We start from the raw sequence: 14,949 nt of genomic DNA, 5'->3' as shown, positions 1-14,949 counted from the left end.
CTGACCAGACAGATTTCACAGGTGAGGCAACTAATAGTTGGCAGAGCAGAGAGTGCTGCTCTTCCTTGTAAGATTGTTAAAGTTAACGGAGGTGATTAAAGGGCAGGGCACAGAATCTAGAACCATAAAAGCCTCAATAAATAGTCTCCATTATCATGATCAAGAACCCGTTAGTTATAATGGGGGGTGGAACAAACAAACAAACACACTAACGAAGAACCAAAAAGGTCTGCAAAGGGGCGGACCGCTGGAACCTGGAATTGAGGAGGAGGGGAGCTCCCACACCAACAGCCAATCCAGCTGTTTCGGGGAGGAAGAGGAGGAGCCAGAGCTGCTCTGTGATCTGCACAGCTCAGTCCTGCAGAGTGCGCTCGATCCTGCTCCTTAATTCGTTCAGCGTGCACGCCCTGCGTGCCCACTCCGCAGCTTTTTCCCCGGTGCAGAAATGGCCTCAGGTGCCACCCCTGCAGCTGTGAAGGTGAGATTTAGCTGTCCCAGCGGCTACCGCCCCCCCCCCCGCCCCCGCGCCGGTGCTCCTTTGCTCCCGCCTCGGGGAACCGCGCCACGGGGCATTGCGTCCCCCCAGCCGCGGTGGGAAAGGTCTAGGGAACCTCACTCTGGGCGGGTTTGGCCAGAGGAGGGGAGTGGAGTGTGAGGGAACGCTTGCAAACTCGCCCCCTCCACCTTTGGTCTCAGCTGTATCCTCACCGCGCAGGACGTGGGCAAGCCCTTTGGAGAAAGGCTGTGGGCCAGAGTTCCGCCCGCACTCCATCTTTTCCCGAGCAATACTCCTTTCCCGGGAGATGGGTCCCGCTGTAGTAGTGGTGTGCTTGCAGCTGGTGAGACTATGCAATGTGGTCTGCTGGACTCGAGCTTCCGCTGTGATTCCGCTCTGTCTGCGGCCCACGTGGCGGGACCTCCTGCTTGCTGTTTTGCAAGCTTCCGGCTTTTCTTTTTCTTGCAAACGAAGTACTTCCCCTGAAGTTTTCCCCTGCAGTAGTGCCTCAGGCATCCTGAGACTTTTGCAACACCAAAATGGAGTAGAAGGCGGCGCCCAGCTTGTAGGCCTCTGGCTTGAAACTGCTTTGTTTGCAGTCTTGAAAGTTAGAGATAACTTTCGTTGTGCTCACGGACTTCAGAGCTCTCGGTACTGGAGATCTTGTTGAAGTACAATCTTTAGCCAGAGGAGAGCACGAGTTCTGAAGGGTGCCCCGAGTTTCCCCAGGGCCTTTAAACATTTCTTTCCTGGTTGGTGTCTCCAGGGATAGTGTGTAATTATAGTGCATAAGGAAAGATTGATAACACTTAAGATCTCTTCTCAGCTCTTTATGATTTGCTGAGAAGTCAGTTAACTTGAGAAATTTTTGAGATAGGGAGTGAGGCCTGCCGCCTTATCCAAGTGTGTCTTGGTTCCTCCAGAGAGAAGGCAAATCTCTGCGGTCTGCATGTAATCAAGAAGAGTGATTATTAGTCCCTTGCAGCTTTTAATGAGACAGTATGAAAGGGAGTGTGGTGCAGAGTGTTGCAGTCACACTTAAGATATGTCACTCCTTTTGCAATTTTGAAAAGAATCTTGAGTTCAGAAATGTTTGTAGAAGGTTTCTCCCTTTCCAGTTATGGAGAACAAAGAATTTTTATGAAATTCATTTGCAAAGCGAGTTCCTTAGGTACCCATCCATAAAGTGGGGACTTTACTGCAGGGTTTGCTAGGACATTTAAAATTGTATAGTCTATCTAGCACATGATTGAAACTTATTCAATGGTAGTGCTTTTAAGTGGGGGAGCTGAGATTAGTTTTGAATATCTTTTCTTCAAAAGTTAAATTATGATGATAGGTATTATGGTCACTGCTTTCAGTTGGCAAGCTGGAAACTCTTACCTTTAATATTACACTTAGAGTGATATTAAAAACAGAGAGGAATGGTATTTCAAACAGTCTCATATTAATCTGGTTCATCATTCTCCCTGCCGCACAGTTTTCCTGTAAAATCAGTGCCGTGCATTCAAGTGGAGAGTGGGCACTGCACGGGAACTGATTGGAGCCTGATGTTAAGTATTGAATGCTGTATGTTTGTGGTCTTAGTGAGCTGCTGAAATTCAAATTGAGAAGTATAAATAGGGTTAGGCCTGCCTGTTGCTTTCTGTCTTTGAGGTTAGAAAGGCAATAATGCCTTTGCTGCTGAAAATCCATGATACTAACACCAACTTTCCCAGACTGCTGAGGCAACATCCTGTATAGAAAACAGGAGGTGTTAATGTCCAGGGAAAAATAGGCTAATAAAACCCACATCCTGTCCCCAGACCATGGAATGTAGAGCTGGAATATTCCTGAAGACCAGATACCACACAAACCCCTTTTTGTGGATTTGAAACTGAGGCCCAAAAAGGTCAACTAGGGTGTCCAGCATTATACAGTCAGACCTAGATAGGGACCGAATGGGGCCTAGTGCCTGACATTCTACCAAGTAGGTGTTCTGAGGCACTTCCAATCTGGCATGTGATCTCTGTGCTCTGTTTTATTGTGAGTAAAGCCTTAAGAGGGAATATAGAGTGAATGCATAAAGCCGACTGCCTCCCAGTGCCCACTGGACACTTGCCCACCACCATACTAATAACAGCTACGGTCTGGGAGAACCTCCAGCATCAGCCATGGGCAGGTGGTATGTGGACCATGTGGAGGACTGAATAGGTCATTGAGTTCAGACATGGCATTCTGGAGGCCTCCTTGAATGGGCTATGTATGACTCTGTCTTGTTTATCGTGGTTGCTATGACAGAGTATAGTCCCATTATAGATGAGTAGTGGGCTGTTAACAAAATGGTACTAAGAGGGATGGGTAAGTCATAGAGTCTAGACTTTGGAGAATGGGCCCCTTATGTTCACCTCTTAGCTGTCTGAGTGTAATTGGCAAAGGCCTTCAGACCAAAAGCCCTTCAGTGACCCTCAGAAAATGGGGGTCAGCCCGCATGCCCCAGTTGGATATGACCAACATGCCTTTATTTTTTGCCTAGGGACATGATGGCATTTGGGTTAGGACAATTCCTCCTTTTGTAGGACAATCCTGAATACATCCTTGGCTCCACAGCCAACTTACGCCCCCGCCCCCCCCCACACACACACACACATACACAATATACCAGTAGCACTCCTTCAAATCATTGTGACAACCAGAAATGTCTCCATGGGTTTCCAGACACCCCCAGGAGGGCTGGTTCACACTTGGTTGAGGGATCCTGGGCTAAGTCCCTGAGACAGAGGCTGCCTGGTGAGATTAGGAGCAACCAGGTTTGTGTCCTGACTAGCAGAGACAAACAAAATAAAAGACATTTTTGTTGCTTTGAGGAAGTTTATTTTGACCTTGTTTTTTTCTGAAGGTAGAATGGTATGCAGGGATAGTGAATGATACTGATGCATTATTGCATTTGATTTTAATAATTCTAGATATCTTTTAAAGGATTTATTTATATATTTATTTATTTTTAGAGGGGGTGGGGAGGGGAGAGAGAAAGAGAGGGAAAGAAGCATCAATGTGTGGCTGCCTTCCTTGCACCACCCCCTGACAGCACTTACAGAGATAACATGAACTTTCTTGTAATTCCAGACAAAAAAACAAGTATATTTTATGTTAATAACTTTCAAAGGCATTAATATAAACCATCTATGTGGATTCTTGGCGATTTCTGCATTTCTAAAGTGTGCTCAAAAGTGAGCTGTTTTACTATCAAGTGCCTTTGGCAACTTTAAGCATGCTGGAGAAGAGGCAGGGGAGATACCAGCCTTGGGCTTGTTCCTGGGACCATAGTTCTTGGGCATCTAGAAGGAGGATTCAGAATGTTTAAAGACTCATTTTTCTGATTTTTTTCTTAGGTTTACTGTCTGAGAAGGGAATAAGATCTTTTCCCCCTTTTTAAACCATGAATTTTAATCCTTTCTGAGTAAAATCCTCATGGTGTAACAACATGAAAGTTTGTACATTAGAGATCTTGTCCCATTTACCAGACTTTTGGCAAAACAATTTGTGATCAAGACTGAGCCATTCCTTTCAAAATAGAAACAATAGAAACAAGAACAGTATTTAAGCAAAAACAAAGTTTAAATAGATGAATATGCTCAAACTAAATCCTCTAAAAGGAGGGACCGGGACTAACCCTAGACTCTCTTCCCACACCTACCAGTACCTTGAATGACCCTGACGAGGTCCAGATGCTGGAGGCAGAGGATTCCCGGTATGTACAAAACAGCAAAGATCAAACCAAGTTCCTAAAAGATAAGAAAACAAGCAAAAAAGCTGTAACCAAAGTTTCATTTCAGACAGGTAGAACAGATGAGGGCTCTCAAACAAACAGACTTGTTCCTGTAGAGGAACAGAGAAACAAAACTAACAGACAATAAAAAGCAGTATGTAACAAGAAAAGCAAATAATACCAAAACCAAAAGAGTGCTCCAACCAAATCCCGCACTGGGGAACTGGGATTTTTTTCATGTCACTGAATTGTGCCTCCTGCTGGGGCAGCACCTGTTGATTCCTACCAAATCCCAGATGGTCACAAGGCACCCAAGTGGTAGGTCAGGCGCTCCCCATTGTGCATGCCAGGGAGTTACCCAGTCTGGGCTTATCAGCTCACCAACATCCTGTTTCCTTTCACTGGCAAAGCATTTAAAGGTGGCTGATGCCTTGAGAGGGAGAGCAGGAAGAGTCCCTCAACTAAAGAACTCTTGGCAGCTCTTGGGAAATTCCTGCAATCCCAGGCACAGGGTCAGCCAGCCACAAGCAGCTGGGACTCTAGTCTGGGCCCTCTGGGCCTTACCGAAGCCCATGTTGTCCCATCAGGGTGGCCAAAAACTAATCGAAATGCAGGTCCAGCCACCTGTTGCTACAAAAGCCAATAGTTGAAAGGCAGGTGCTGATGTAATGAGAGTGGTTTATTCAGATGCCAGACATCTGGAAGATGAGGGACTTGTGTCTCAAAGCCCATTTCCTGGGAAGATGGGAGACTCACATCTCAGCCCATCTCCCTATCTCAGTGGAGGCGGATGTTTTTATAAGGAAGGAGAGGGGGTTGCAAAGTCCTCTACATGCAGACAAGCACAGTCCGTTCCAGTAAGGCAAGTGATGGTCCAGTGTGCATCCTGGTGCAGTCATTCTGGCTTTACATTATCCTGGTTGAAGGTCAGCAAATTTCCTAAAGTTGAGATGCCTGAAGGTTGGGGGATGTATCTTTTGATACGTCCTAGTTAGTTCCTAAGATTCTTAGGCAAACATGCTATTTATTTACAAGCTACGGATTAGTCAGAGACTGCACTTACAGAAACAATGTCAAAAGAATGGTAAGGTGATTTACAATGTTCCACTGTAATGCACCCACCTGAATATATATTAGAAGTGCAAATTCTTGGGCCCTACCTCAGTTCTGAATTAGAAGCTCTAGGGAGTCCCCGGGGACCAGCAATCTGGGCTTAGAGTAACCTCAGTCTGTTTAGATGCCCACTCAGGTATGACAACCACTGACCCAGGGAACTTAGAAAAGGCTGAACAGCTGCCCTTTAATTAGCTCCTCAGGTGATCTTTAGTGTACTAGTTTCCTGTGACTGCTATAAGGGTTACCACAAACTGGATGGCTTAAAATAAGGCACATGTATTCTCGTACAGTTCTAGAGGTCAGAAGTCCACAAGGAATCCTATGGAGCTGAAATCAAGGTGTCATTAGGGCAGGGCAGGTTGCTTGGAGCATCTAAGGAAAAATCTGTTTCCTTGCTTTTTCCAAGGTCCAGGGGTCATGGGCATTTCTTGTTTCTTGACCTGTGTCACATCGTCTTTTCTCTCTCTATCCGCCATCACATCACCTCCTTCCATGTTTGATCATCTTATAAGGACCCTTGTGATTGCATTTAGGGCCTGCTGAGATAATCAAGGATAATCTCCACATCCCAAAGTCTTTAGTCACATAAAGTAATAATCACAGATTCTGGGAACTAGGATACAGATAACACCTCTATCAGGGGCTGTCATTCAGCCTGTGACACTCAGCCCTTATTTTAGAATTTCACTATCTAGCCTTGGCTGGTGTGGCTCAGTAGATTGAGTGCTGGCTTGCAAACCAAAGCATTGCCAGTTTGATTCCCAATTGGGGCACATGCCTGGGTTGCGGGCCAGGTCCACAGTGGAAAATGTGTGAGAGGCAACCACACACAGATATTTCTCTCCCTCCCTTCTCTAAAAATAAATTAAAATCTTTAATTTTTTTTCCTTTTTTGCTATCTAGTTCTGGCCAGTGTAACTCGGTCGGGACATCATCTTGTAACTGAGGGGTTGCAGATTCCTTTCCTGGTCAAGGCCCATACTTAAGTTGCAGGTTCAGCCCCCAGTTTGGATGCGTACAGTCCCTAGTGTGGGCACATGCAGTCCCCCGTCCAGGTGCATGTGGGAAACAACCAATCAGTGCTAGCTCTCACATCAATATTTCTCTCCTTTCCTCTGTCTTTAAAAAAGTAGTGAAATAATGTCCTCAGATGAAGATTGTTTTTTAAAAAATTAGAATTTCATAAGAGCTAAGTCCCAGAGCAGGTGCTCAGTTCTGGCTGCACGTTAGATCCACCTGAGGAGTTTTAAGTGAACAAAGTCTGCCTTGGCCAGTTCATTAGAATCTCTGCAGTCTGTGGCCTGGGCTTTGGTATTGAAAGCTCCCTGGTAAGTCTAGTATCCAGCAGGTGACCCAGGAGGGACACTGGGAAGGATCCTGCTGTCCTCGAGCAAAGGCACACTTTAGACTTCCAAGTCTACAAGGGTGTCAAACTCATTTTCACCGGGGGCCACATCAGCCTTGAGGTTGCCTTCAAAGGGCTGAATGCAATTTTAAGACTGTATAAATGTAACTGCTCCTTGAGTAGGGAGAAGGAACTCGGTGCTGTGCCTGTTAAAACCAGGTGGAGGGCCTGATTCGGCCTCTGGGCCTTGTCTTTAGAGAATACAGTAAGCTCTCAGGAAATCCTCAAAAAATTATTGACCGTTTCAGGAGTTGAACCATATCTCCGAGAGGATGTGTCCCCTTCAGAATAATATCTTCACTTTGCAGTTGGTTAAATAAAAACTATGGATGTTCTAAATTCTCAGTTATTTCTGACCAAAATATAGTGTTACGTACTTGTTTATTAGGGCTACCATAACAAAATACCACAGATTGGGTGGCTTAAGCAACAGAAATTTATTTCATCATAATGCTGGAGACCGGAAGTTCAAAATCAAGGTATTAGATTTTACCTGAGGCCTCTCCTCTTGGCTGACAGATGGCCTTTTCTTTCTTTGTCTTTACATGGGTTTTTTTTCTGCATGCCTGTGCCCTAGTGTCTTATAAGGTCACCAGTCATACTGGATAACCACCACCACCGCCCCCGCAAAGACCTCATTTAACTCTATCTCTTCAAATAGCCTATTTCCCAAAATAGTCACATTCTGAGGTATTGTGGGTTAGGACTTCATATAGATCTGGGGGACACAGTTGAGCCCATAACCATCACCCACAGGGGTGGCTCATACAGGGGTTATCTGGTCAGAGATGGAGCCACCAGCTCTCTCCATGGACATCATTGCAGGTTTTGAACAGGCCTCCTGCCCAAGCAGACCTGTAGCCACTTTCTCCCCGTACAACTGGACTTCCGGGATCTTTCAAGTCCCTGGGAGGCCTCAAAATCAGTTTGGTTCAATAAGGAGGGCTTCTGTCTGCTGCACTGGCCACACTTGTCAGTGGCAGCCAGAGCTGAGGGACTGAAGAGCTCAGATCAGCAGTTGGTGCCAGCTCCAGCTCTGACTCTTTTGCATCCTGAGCTTGAACACTTAGATGCAGCCCACCTGCTTGGCAGGAGCTATGCTCAACTGCTCAGGGTTCCGGGGTTTGAAGAGTGCTGTCCTGGAGTCCCTTAGGTTGTGTGTCCAGGCATCAGTGATGGTGTGTGGTTCCTGAAACCAAGTGGGGTGTATGGAATCTCCTGGGTCCAGGTACCAGGGGAAATAGAGGGCAGGGTTTCGTATGAGCCCTTTCAGCATTGCTGGAAGTAACTGTTCTGCCCAAGTAAGTCAACATTTAGTTACATAAAATGCTTTCATAGTGTCTCAAAAAGTCAAATCGTCTCTTAAGGATATTGGCTTGATGGCTGTCAGTGGGAAAGTGTGGGATGAATTACTGGTGGTTAAAATCTGGCAGTGACCTTAGTTGGCCAGGAATCGCTGTGCAGAACTTTGCCTTGTGTAATAAGAAGTCCTGGCAGGGCAGAGTTGTCCCAGAAGTTCCATCTCAGTGCTGGAGCGGGCTGTTGCTTCTGGCCCAGGAGGTCTGGCAAGATTGTCATTGCTTCCTGAGGGTGTGTGAGGTCACTGATGGAGAGTCCGCCAGCCCTCCATGGTGGTTCACTTAGACATCCAGCGTCACTATTTCTAAGCTTGCTCTATGACCTTGGTCCAGAACTTGACCCCTCTGAGCATCAGTTTTCTCATAAGATGGAGACAAAAATTGTCTAATAGGGTATGATGTTGTAAAGAATCCCAGGGGATATTGGAAGGTAGCACATCATAGTGGTCAAGCATGGAAGACCAGGGTTCCTATTCCAGCTTGGCTCCTTGTGATTTGTTCTTCGAAAAGGCCCTTATTTTTTATGCTTTCTCTTTTCATTTTGTAAAATAGGTGTAATACTATAAGGTCTGTCCTATAGGATAGTAGTTAAGGTCAAATGAGGTGAGGTCGCTAAAGCACCTAGCATAGCACCTGTGACATGTAATAGCTCAGATACTTTCTTTATATCTTCATCTGAGGATATGTTTATTGATTTTTAGAGAGACTGAGGGAGAGGATGCGGTGGAAGGAGGGGGGAGTCATCAATCAGTGTGAGAGAGAAACATTGATCAGTTTCCTCCTGCACTCAGCTCACCCTGTCCCTGCTCCTGACCTGGGATAAAACCTTGAGCCTAGGCATGTGCCCTGACCAGGGACTGAACCCACAACCTTTAGGGCAGCACTGCTACTTTTTTTTTTATTCAAAGCATTACCAATGCTGGTATTGAGTTGACTTGAAATTAGAAGTTGCAGAATGAGGCTATCGCTGCTTGCAAGTTTCATCCTAGTGGTACTTTGCTCTGGGGCCAGCAGGTGGCGGCATTGCCACATCTTGGCACTGCTGCCTCAATCTGCAGCTGCATGAGAAGGGTTAGAAATTCAATTCCCTGGGGTGGCAGTACTCACTTGCTACACTTGTTCTGTATCCCTTGTAAGGTAAGTGTTTCAATAAACAACTAGAGCCAGTTGGGGGACTGGATGGACTCTCCTGTAGATAATTCCAGGGCCAGAGACCACATCCTGGCCTTTCTGGCTAGCAATAAGCAGCCCTTGCTTTCATACCCAGTACTACATGTTCCTTGCAGAGGGCTGAATGACCAGCTGCCTAGTGCAAGGTCATCAAGTAGCCAGAGTGGTGTGGACTGAAGCTTGGGGCTTCTGAGGATGAACTCAAAGGTTCTGAACTTCAGTAGGATCCGTATTAGCATTTCTTAACTGAGCATGGTTTCAAAACAGTCAGGTGTGTTTTGTGTATATGGGTCTGAGAGTCTAGAATGTGAGATGCAATGCCCCAGGGAACATCCAGAAACAGCCAGGTCAAAACGGTCATAAGTTTAAAAATAAACGGAAGTTTTCATCAGTGACTGAATCACTGAAGATTACACTGAGAATAATTTCAGTCAGCAGTTCAGTTCTGTGAGGCATGTGCCAGACAGTTACTAGTCCCCTGTAATCTGTGGTGCTTCAGAGGGACTTGAAATGAAGGATAAAATGGAGAGGCCAGCCAGAGGATGATTAGGATTGCATGAAACTGATTTTTTGAAAAAATTTCTGTTGGACTAGCATGATGGTTAAATATACTCACTTGAGTGAACATTTCTGTTTATTTGAAAACACGAAATGTGGCAAAGTGGCTGTTAGTCTTTACCTTTGATGTTCAAAATTGTAGCAAGGTAAAGACATGGGGTGGGGTATAGATTTTTAAAAACTGGTTTAACCACTTGAGGAAGTTGGGACAGAGTTCTACATCATTTAACAGCCAGATCTTCAGTAGAGTCTCACCAAATTGCCCTTATTTTCTCTTTTGTTAATTTTTTTTTTTTTTTGAGAAAACTGAGGGCCAGAGAGGTAACCATTTTTCCTTGTATATTAATTTTATATTTTCACTTACATTAATAATAAATCAGCCAACCTGATCTGGAAAGTATTCAGATGTTCAGTTAATTCTGAACTCATGAATTTTTTTCCCCAAGGAGCTACTTTCTTCCATTTAGTGGAAATTTTTCTCAAGTGACAATAGATTTAAACCTTTTCATTGGAAAAAAAATGTTCAGGTCAGTTTCCATTAGGTTTCTTAGTAAATTGTCATCTTTGTTTCCTGTTGCTGACAGTTTTAAAAAAATTTTATTTATTGATTTTTAGAAAGAGAGGCATTGATTTACTGTTCCACTAATTTATTCATTCATTGGTTGCTTCTTGTGTGTGCCCTAACTGGGAATGGAACCTGCAACCTTGGCATATTGGGATGACACCCTGAGTGACCCAGCCAGGGCTGTTGCTGACGATTTAAATACTAAGATTGGGCTGGGAACCTAAGCTCTACAGGGCGGGGTCGCTGAGTGGTCAGGAGGATTGGGGTAGTGTATCTCCCAGTGTGATGAAGAGGTGCCAGTCAGGCTGTGGGAGGCAGGTACAGTGGCCCTTGCCCGAGAGCCGCACAACAGCTCTGCAAGGTGCTGTGACGGGGAGTCTAAAAGTAGGCCATTGCATTCCCCTAGGGAGGAACCTTCCTAACGATTTCATTTATTTAATTTTCAGTTAGTTGGCTAGTTAATATTTTAGTTACCTTTGTAATTGTTCTTGTTTGTATTTATTAGTCATCAAATTAGATTAAGTCTAGACAGTAGCACCTGGTTTCTTTAACTCTGAGTAGTCCCTGAAGACAAGGACTATTCAGTTGTTTTCTGGAAAAATGCAACACAACACTGGGATTTCTTTTCTTTTTTTTTTTTAACTTTGAATGACTTACTTATATTTACATTTGGATTGTGTAAATATAGGTGAGACTAACTTTTCATGCTATTCCATACTTTTTTACCTGTGATCCCTTATAGCTCTGATTTTAGTGGCACAGGAAAGAAAGAAAATCTGTCTTGTTTCTTCAAATAGGTTCATCTATTTTAGGGAAGGGGGGAGAGAAAATGAGAGAAGCAGACATTGATGTGAGAGGGAAATATCGATCGGTTGCCTCCCATACACTCCGGAGGATTGAACCACACAGCCTGGGTATGTGCCCTCACCAGGAATCAAACTTGTAACCTTTGGTATGAGGGACTATACTCCAACCCACCAAGTCACTCCCTCCAGCTACAACGCTGCTTTCTTGTTTCTTTATTTAATGGGGCAATGAGAGATCATTACAAAGTGGCTATTCAGAATACTTTCTATCTCAGCAGTCTTTTGAACATTGTTTATTCTATAGCCCATTTGGTAGAGAATGGAAAATCAGTTAGAGAGTACTTTCTGCAACCACATTTGCCTATTTTTAAGTTTGGTTTTCTGTTTAAACTAAAGTACCATTCATTGCTAATTTTTCAAATTATCAGCAATAAATGTGGTAAAGCCCAAAAAGGTGACCCACATTTTGGTTATTTCTAGAATACAGATGGCCTTCAGATGTTTTTTTGAATGACTGTTTTTTAGTAATTTCAGATTTTTAAAAATAACTTGAGGGCTTAACAGGAATGGAGAGGAGCAACATATGAGTAAACAAATTTGCTTAAAATAATGATTTTGTTTCTAATGAAAAGTGGTCAAATATGATACCTTTTTTTCCTCCCTCAGATTGGAATAATTGGTGGAACAGGCCTGGATGATCCAGAAATCTTAGAAGGAAGAACCGAGAAATATGTGGATACTCCATTTGGCAAGGTTAATACCAGTTAATGGAGATGTACTAGCTTTTTCCTTTCTCCTTGCTGACTTTATTGTTCAGTTAAAAAAATGTTTTAATTGCTTTTGTCTTATCTGCCCAGGACTGCCTGCCCCAGGCTGAGAGGGGCCCGGAGCCCGTCAGTGGGTTCTGCCAGCCCTGACAGTGTCCCTGAGCATGTCTTGCACTTTCCTGTTCTGAACACGTGCAAATTAGTTCTCACTTTATATTCCTGGAAGCCACCTACTCATTTTAGACATAGCAACTGTACCCTTCAGTTCTCTGCATTTGAAGCATTTAAATCAGTTGCTAATCTAGAGCAGATAGGTCACACATCACAGTAATTTAGGAGACGGACCGTGGGCAGGAACATCGTATGAAGGGAGCCCTGGCCCGGGGTGGGGGTGTCTTGGGGATTCATAACACGACTGCATAGCTGAACTAGAAATAAAACCTTCCTACTCCGTTAGAAGGAGGCCGTTTGCTCCCCCAGCCCCCGTGTCACCCAGCTTGGGCGGGGGTGTCTGCCTCCTAATTTCACAGTGGCCCTGCCACACATCGCTGTTCTTTGATCCTACTGTGAAGATGCCTTCATCTGCCAGTCCCAACCCAGTCCTCTTTTTCAGCCCAATTCTTAGAGTGACCGCATGTCCCCCAAGTTGTGCTTTAAGCTTCGTTCACTTCTTAGCCTTCGTTTTTCTTCACCCCTCAGAATCTCAGGACCTTCCCCTCCATCACCCCAGGGCATCCATAGCCGGGTCTCCCAGCTGGTTAGCAGAGTAAACAGCTCCAGTGCTGAGTCCCCTGATGGCAGCCTCCCCTCCTCTCTGTCTCCCTCTCACACCTGACAGATACCTCAACACAGCTGTATTTGACCGGTCTGCTGTCAGAGTCCCCCCAGGGTGCTTGCTACAAATAGGTCTCCCTAAATGACGCCTGCCCTCACACCTGAGGCAGCCTTGCGAGTCCTGTGAAACTCTGCTTGTAAAGTTCTCAGTAAATATTGAGTGATTATCCATCACATGTAGACTCTTATTTCTTTAAAGTGTATCCTCAAGCTTCAAGTGTCCACGAATCTTTTCAAGGTCAAACAATTAAGTGGCAGCTTTTTAACTGTTTATACATGTTTTCAAATCACTGAGTCATAACCATTATTTATTGTGTGCAGCCTTCTGATGCCTTAATTTTGGGGAAGATAAAGAATGTTGATTGCGTCCTCCTTGCAAGGTAAGGTGTTTTAAGGTTTTTGAGTGTTACTGCTAAAGGAGAATTTAAATGTAGCTTAAAATCTGGAAAGAGTTTTGTGTTGGGGAAGCCAAAGCATTTTAGTCACTTTAATTCACCACTTCTGGTTTTTGGGCTAAGTTAGACTGCCGTAGGTCTCCCCGCCCCCTCCTTAACATTGGGAAAGCACTTAGGACCATCCTGTAAGTGAGCAGTTTGACTAAACTTGAAGCTCTGGTTTCCTTCACTTCTAGCTGCAAGAGGAAGTGTTTCTTCTGTTTTTGTTTTTTTATTGCTGTTGTTTTTTTCTCTACTTAACAAGATAAAGAAAAACTGTTTCATTCATGACCCCTTGTGAATGTTACTGCAGTTCTAAGTTTGTGGGGAGTGGGTTGGATCCCTGAAGTGGGTTCTCTATGGCTTCCACACCCATGTTTCCTTGACAAGTCTAGTGCGGTTCTAGATTGTAGAGGGAGAAAATAATTCGTTACCACATTGTTGGAAGCTACATGTATTAGTTTTCTATTGCTGCATAAGAAATTACCACACAGTTAGCAACTTAAAACAGCACATGTGATGTCCTAGTTTCCAGGGGTTAGTGATAAAGGCATGGCTTAGCTGGGTCCTGTTTGAGGTCACATAAGGTAGATTCAAGGTTTTGTTTTTTTTGTTTTGTTTTGTTTTGTTTTTTCATCTGGGGCCCCAGATTCACATTCAGGCTCATGTGGTGGCTGGCAGAATTCAGTTCCTCAAGGCTTTAGGACTGAGGCCTTTGGCTCCTAGAGACTGTCCGCCTTCTCCACCACGGGCAGGCGGTTCGTGAGACCAGCCTTCTCCTTCAAGGCTAGCAGGAGGGTCTCTGCTGTCAGGGTGGAGCCTAACTATGGGCATGATTCCCAGTGGCAGCTTTGCTGCCTCCTATTGGTTGTAATTCAGTCTCAGATCTACCTAGTGGCAGGATGTCAGCAGGATTAGTTTCCTCTGTGGACGTGAGGGAAGGATCTGTTCCGGGTCTTTCTGGCTTGTAATGACCATCTTCCTGTATTTTCCCATGTTCTGCCTTCTTTGTATGTTTCTGTCCAGATTTTCTCTTTTTCTAAAAGTACCATTTATGTTAAATTGGGGCCCACCCTAATGACCTCATTTTAACTTAACTACTCTTTTTTAAAGATTTTTATTTATTTTTAGAGTGAGGGAAAGGGAGGGAGAAAGAGAGAAACATCAGTGTGTGGTTGTCTCTCGAGCACCCCCTACTGGGGACCTGGCCTGCAACCCAGGCATGTGCTCTGACTGGGAATAGAACTGGCGGCCCTTTGGTTCGCAGGCCAGCGCTCAATCCACTGAGTCACACCAGCCAGCCTAATTACCCTGTTAAAGACCCTGTCTCCAAATATGATCACATTCTGCTTGTGCTAGGGGTTAGGAATTCAACACACAAAGGTGGGTCACAGTTGAGCCTATAATACGGCTCATGCGTGAGGTAATGTGTTCTCAGAGGAATCCTTCTAATGTCATCATAATCAACTGGGAACTCTCACATTCTAAACATTTCAGCAACTTATTTGGGAAATGGGGCAGAAGGAATGGAGAGATTCAACTGGAAACTTGAGTTTTTATTTCTACTTGGTCTGCCTTTGTTGGCATCTCTTGTTTTCTGTGCTGTGGCTCATGTGAGAACAGATGCCTCAGTTGGGAGGTTTTGGTGCCCCGTAAAGTAGACACAATACATCTTCCTAGAGAGGGAATTCT

The 14,949-nt window shown here is 44.6% G+C and overlaps 1 protein-coding gene across 1 annotated transcript in view; it reads left to right on the top strand.

Moving 5' to 3' along the window:
* Window positions 1-323: 323 nt before the first annotated feature.
* LOC123819766 (methylthioadenosine phosphorylase) overlaps window positions 324-14,949 on the top strand; it is a 49,562-nt gene continuing 34,936 nt past the window's right edge. The window contains exons 1-3 of the mRNA XM_045840313.1: window positions 324-478; window positions 11,889-11,975; window positions 13,145-13,203. Of these exons, the coding sequence (XP_045696269.1) occupies window positions 446-478; window positions 11,889-11,975; window positions 13,145-13,203 (179 nt within the window). The 5' untranslated portion in view covers window positions 324-445. The remainder of the gene's footprint in view (window positions 479-11,888; window positions 11,976-13,144; window positions 13,204-14,949) is intronic.

This window comes from Phyllostomus hastatus, unplaced genomic scaffold, assembly GCF_019186645.2.
Source record: "Phyllostomus hastatus isolate PE091 unplaced genomic scaffold, TTU_PhHast_1.1 phas_contig_34, whole genome shotgun sequence".
Lineage (NCBI taxonomy): Eukaryota > Metazoa > Chordata > Mammalia > Chiroptera > Phyllostomidae > Phyllostomus > Phyllostomus hastatus.
Note: the sequence above shows the minus strand (reverse complement) of the source record. Positions and strands in the feature narration are given on the sequence as shown.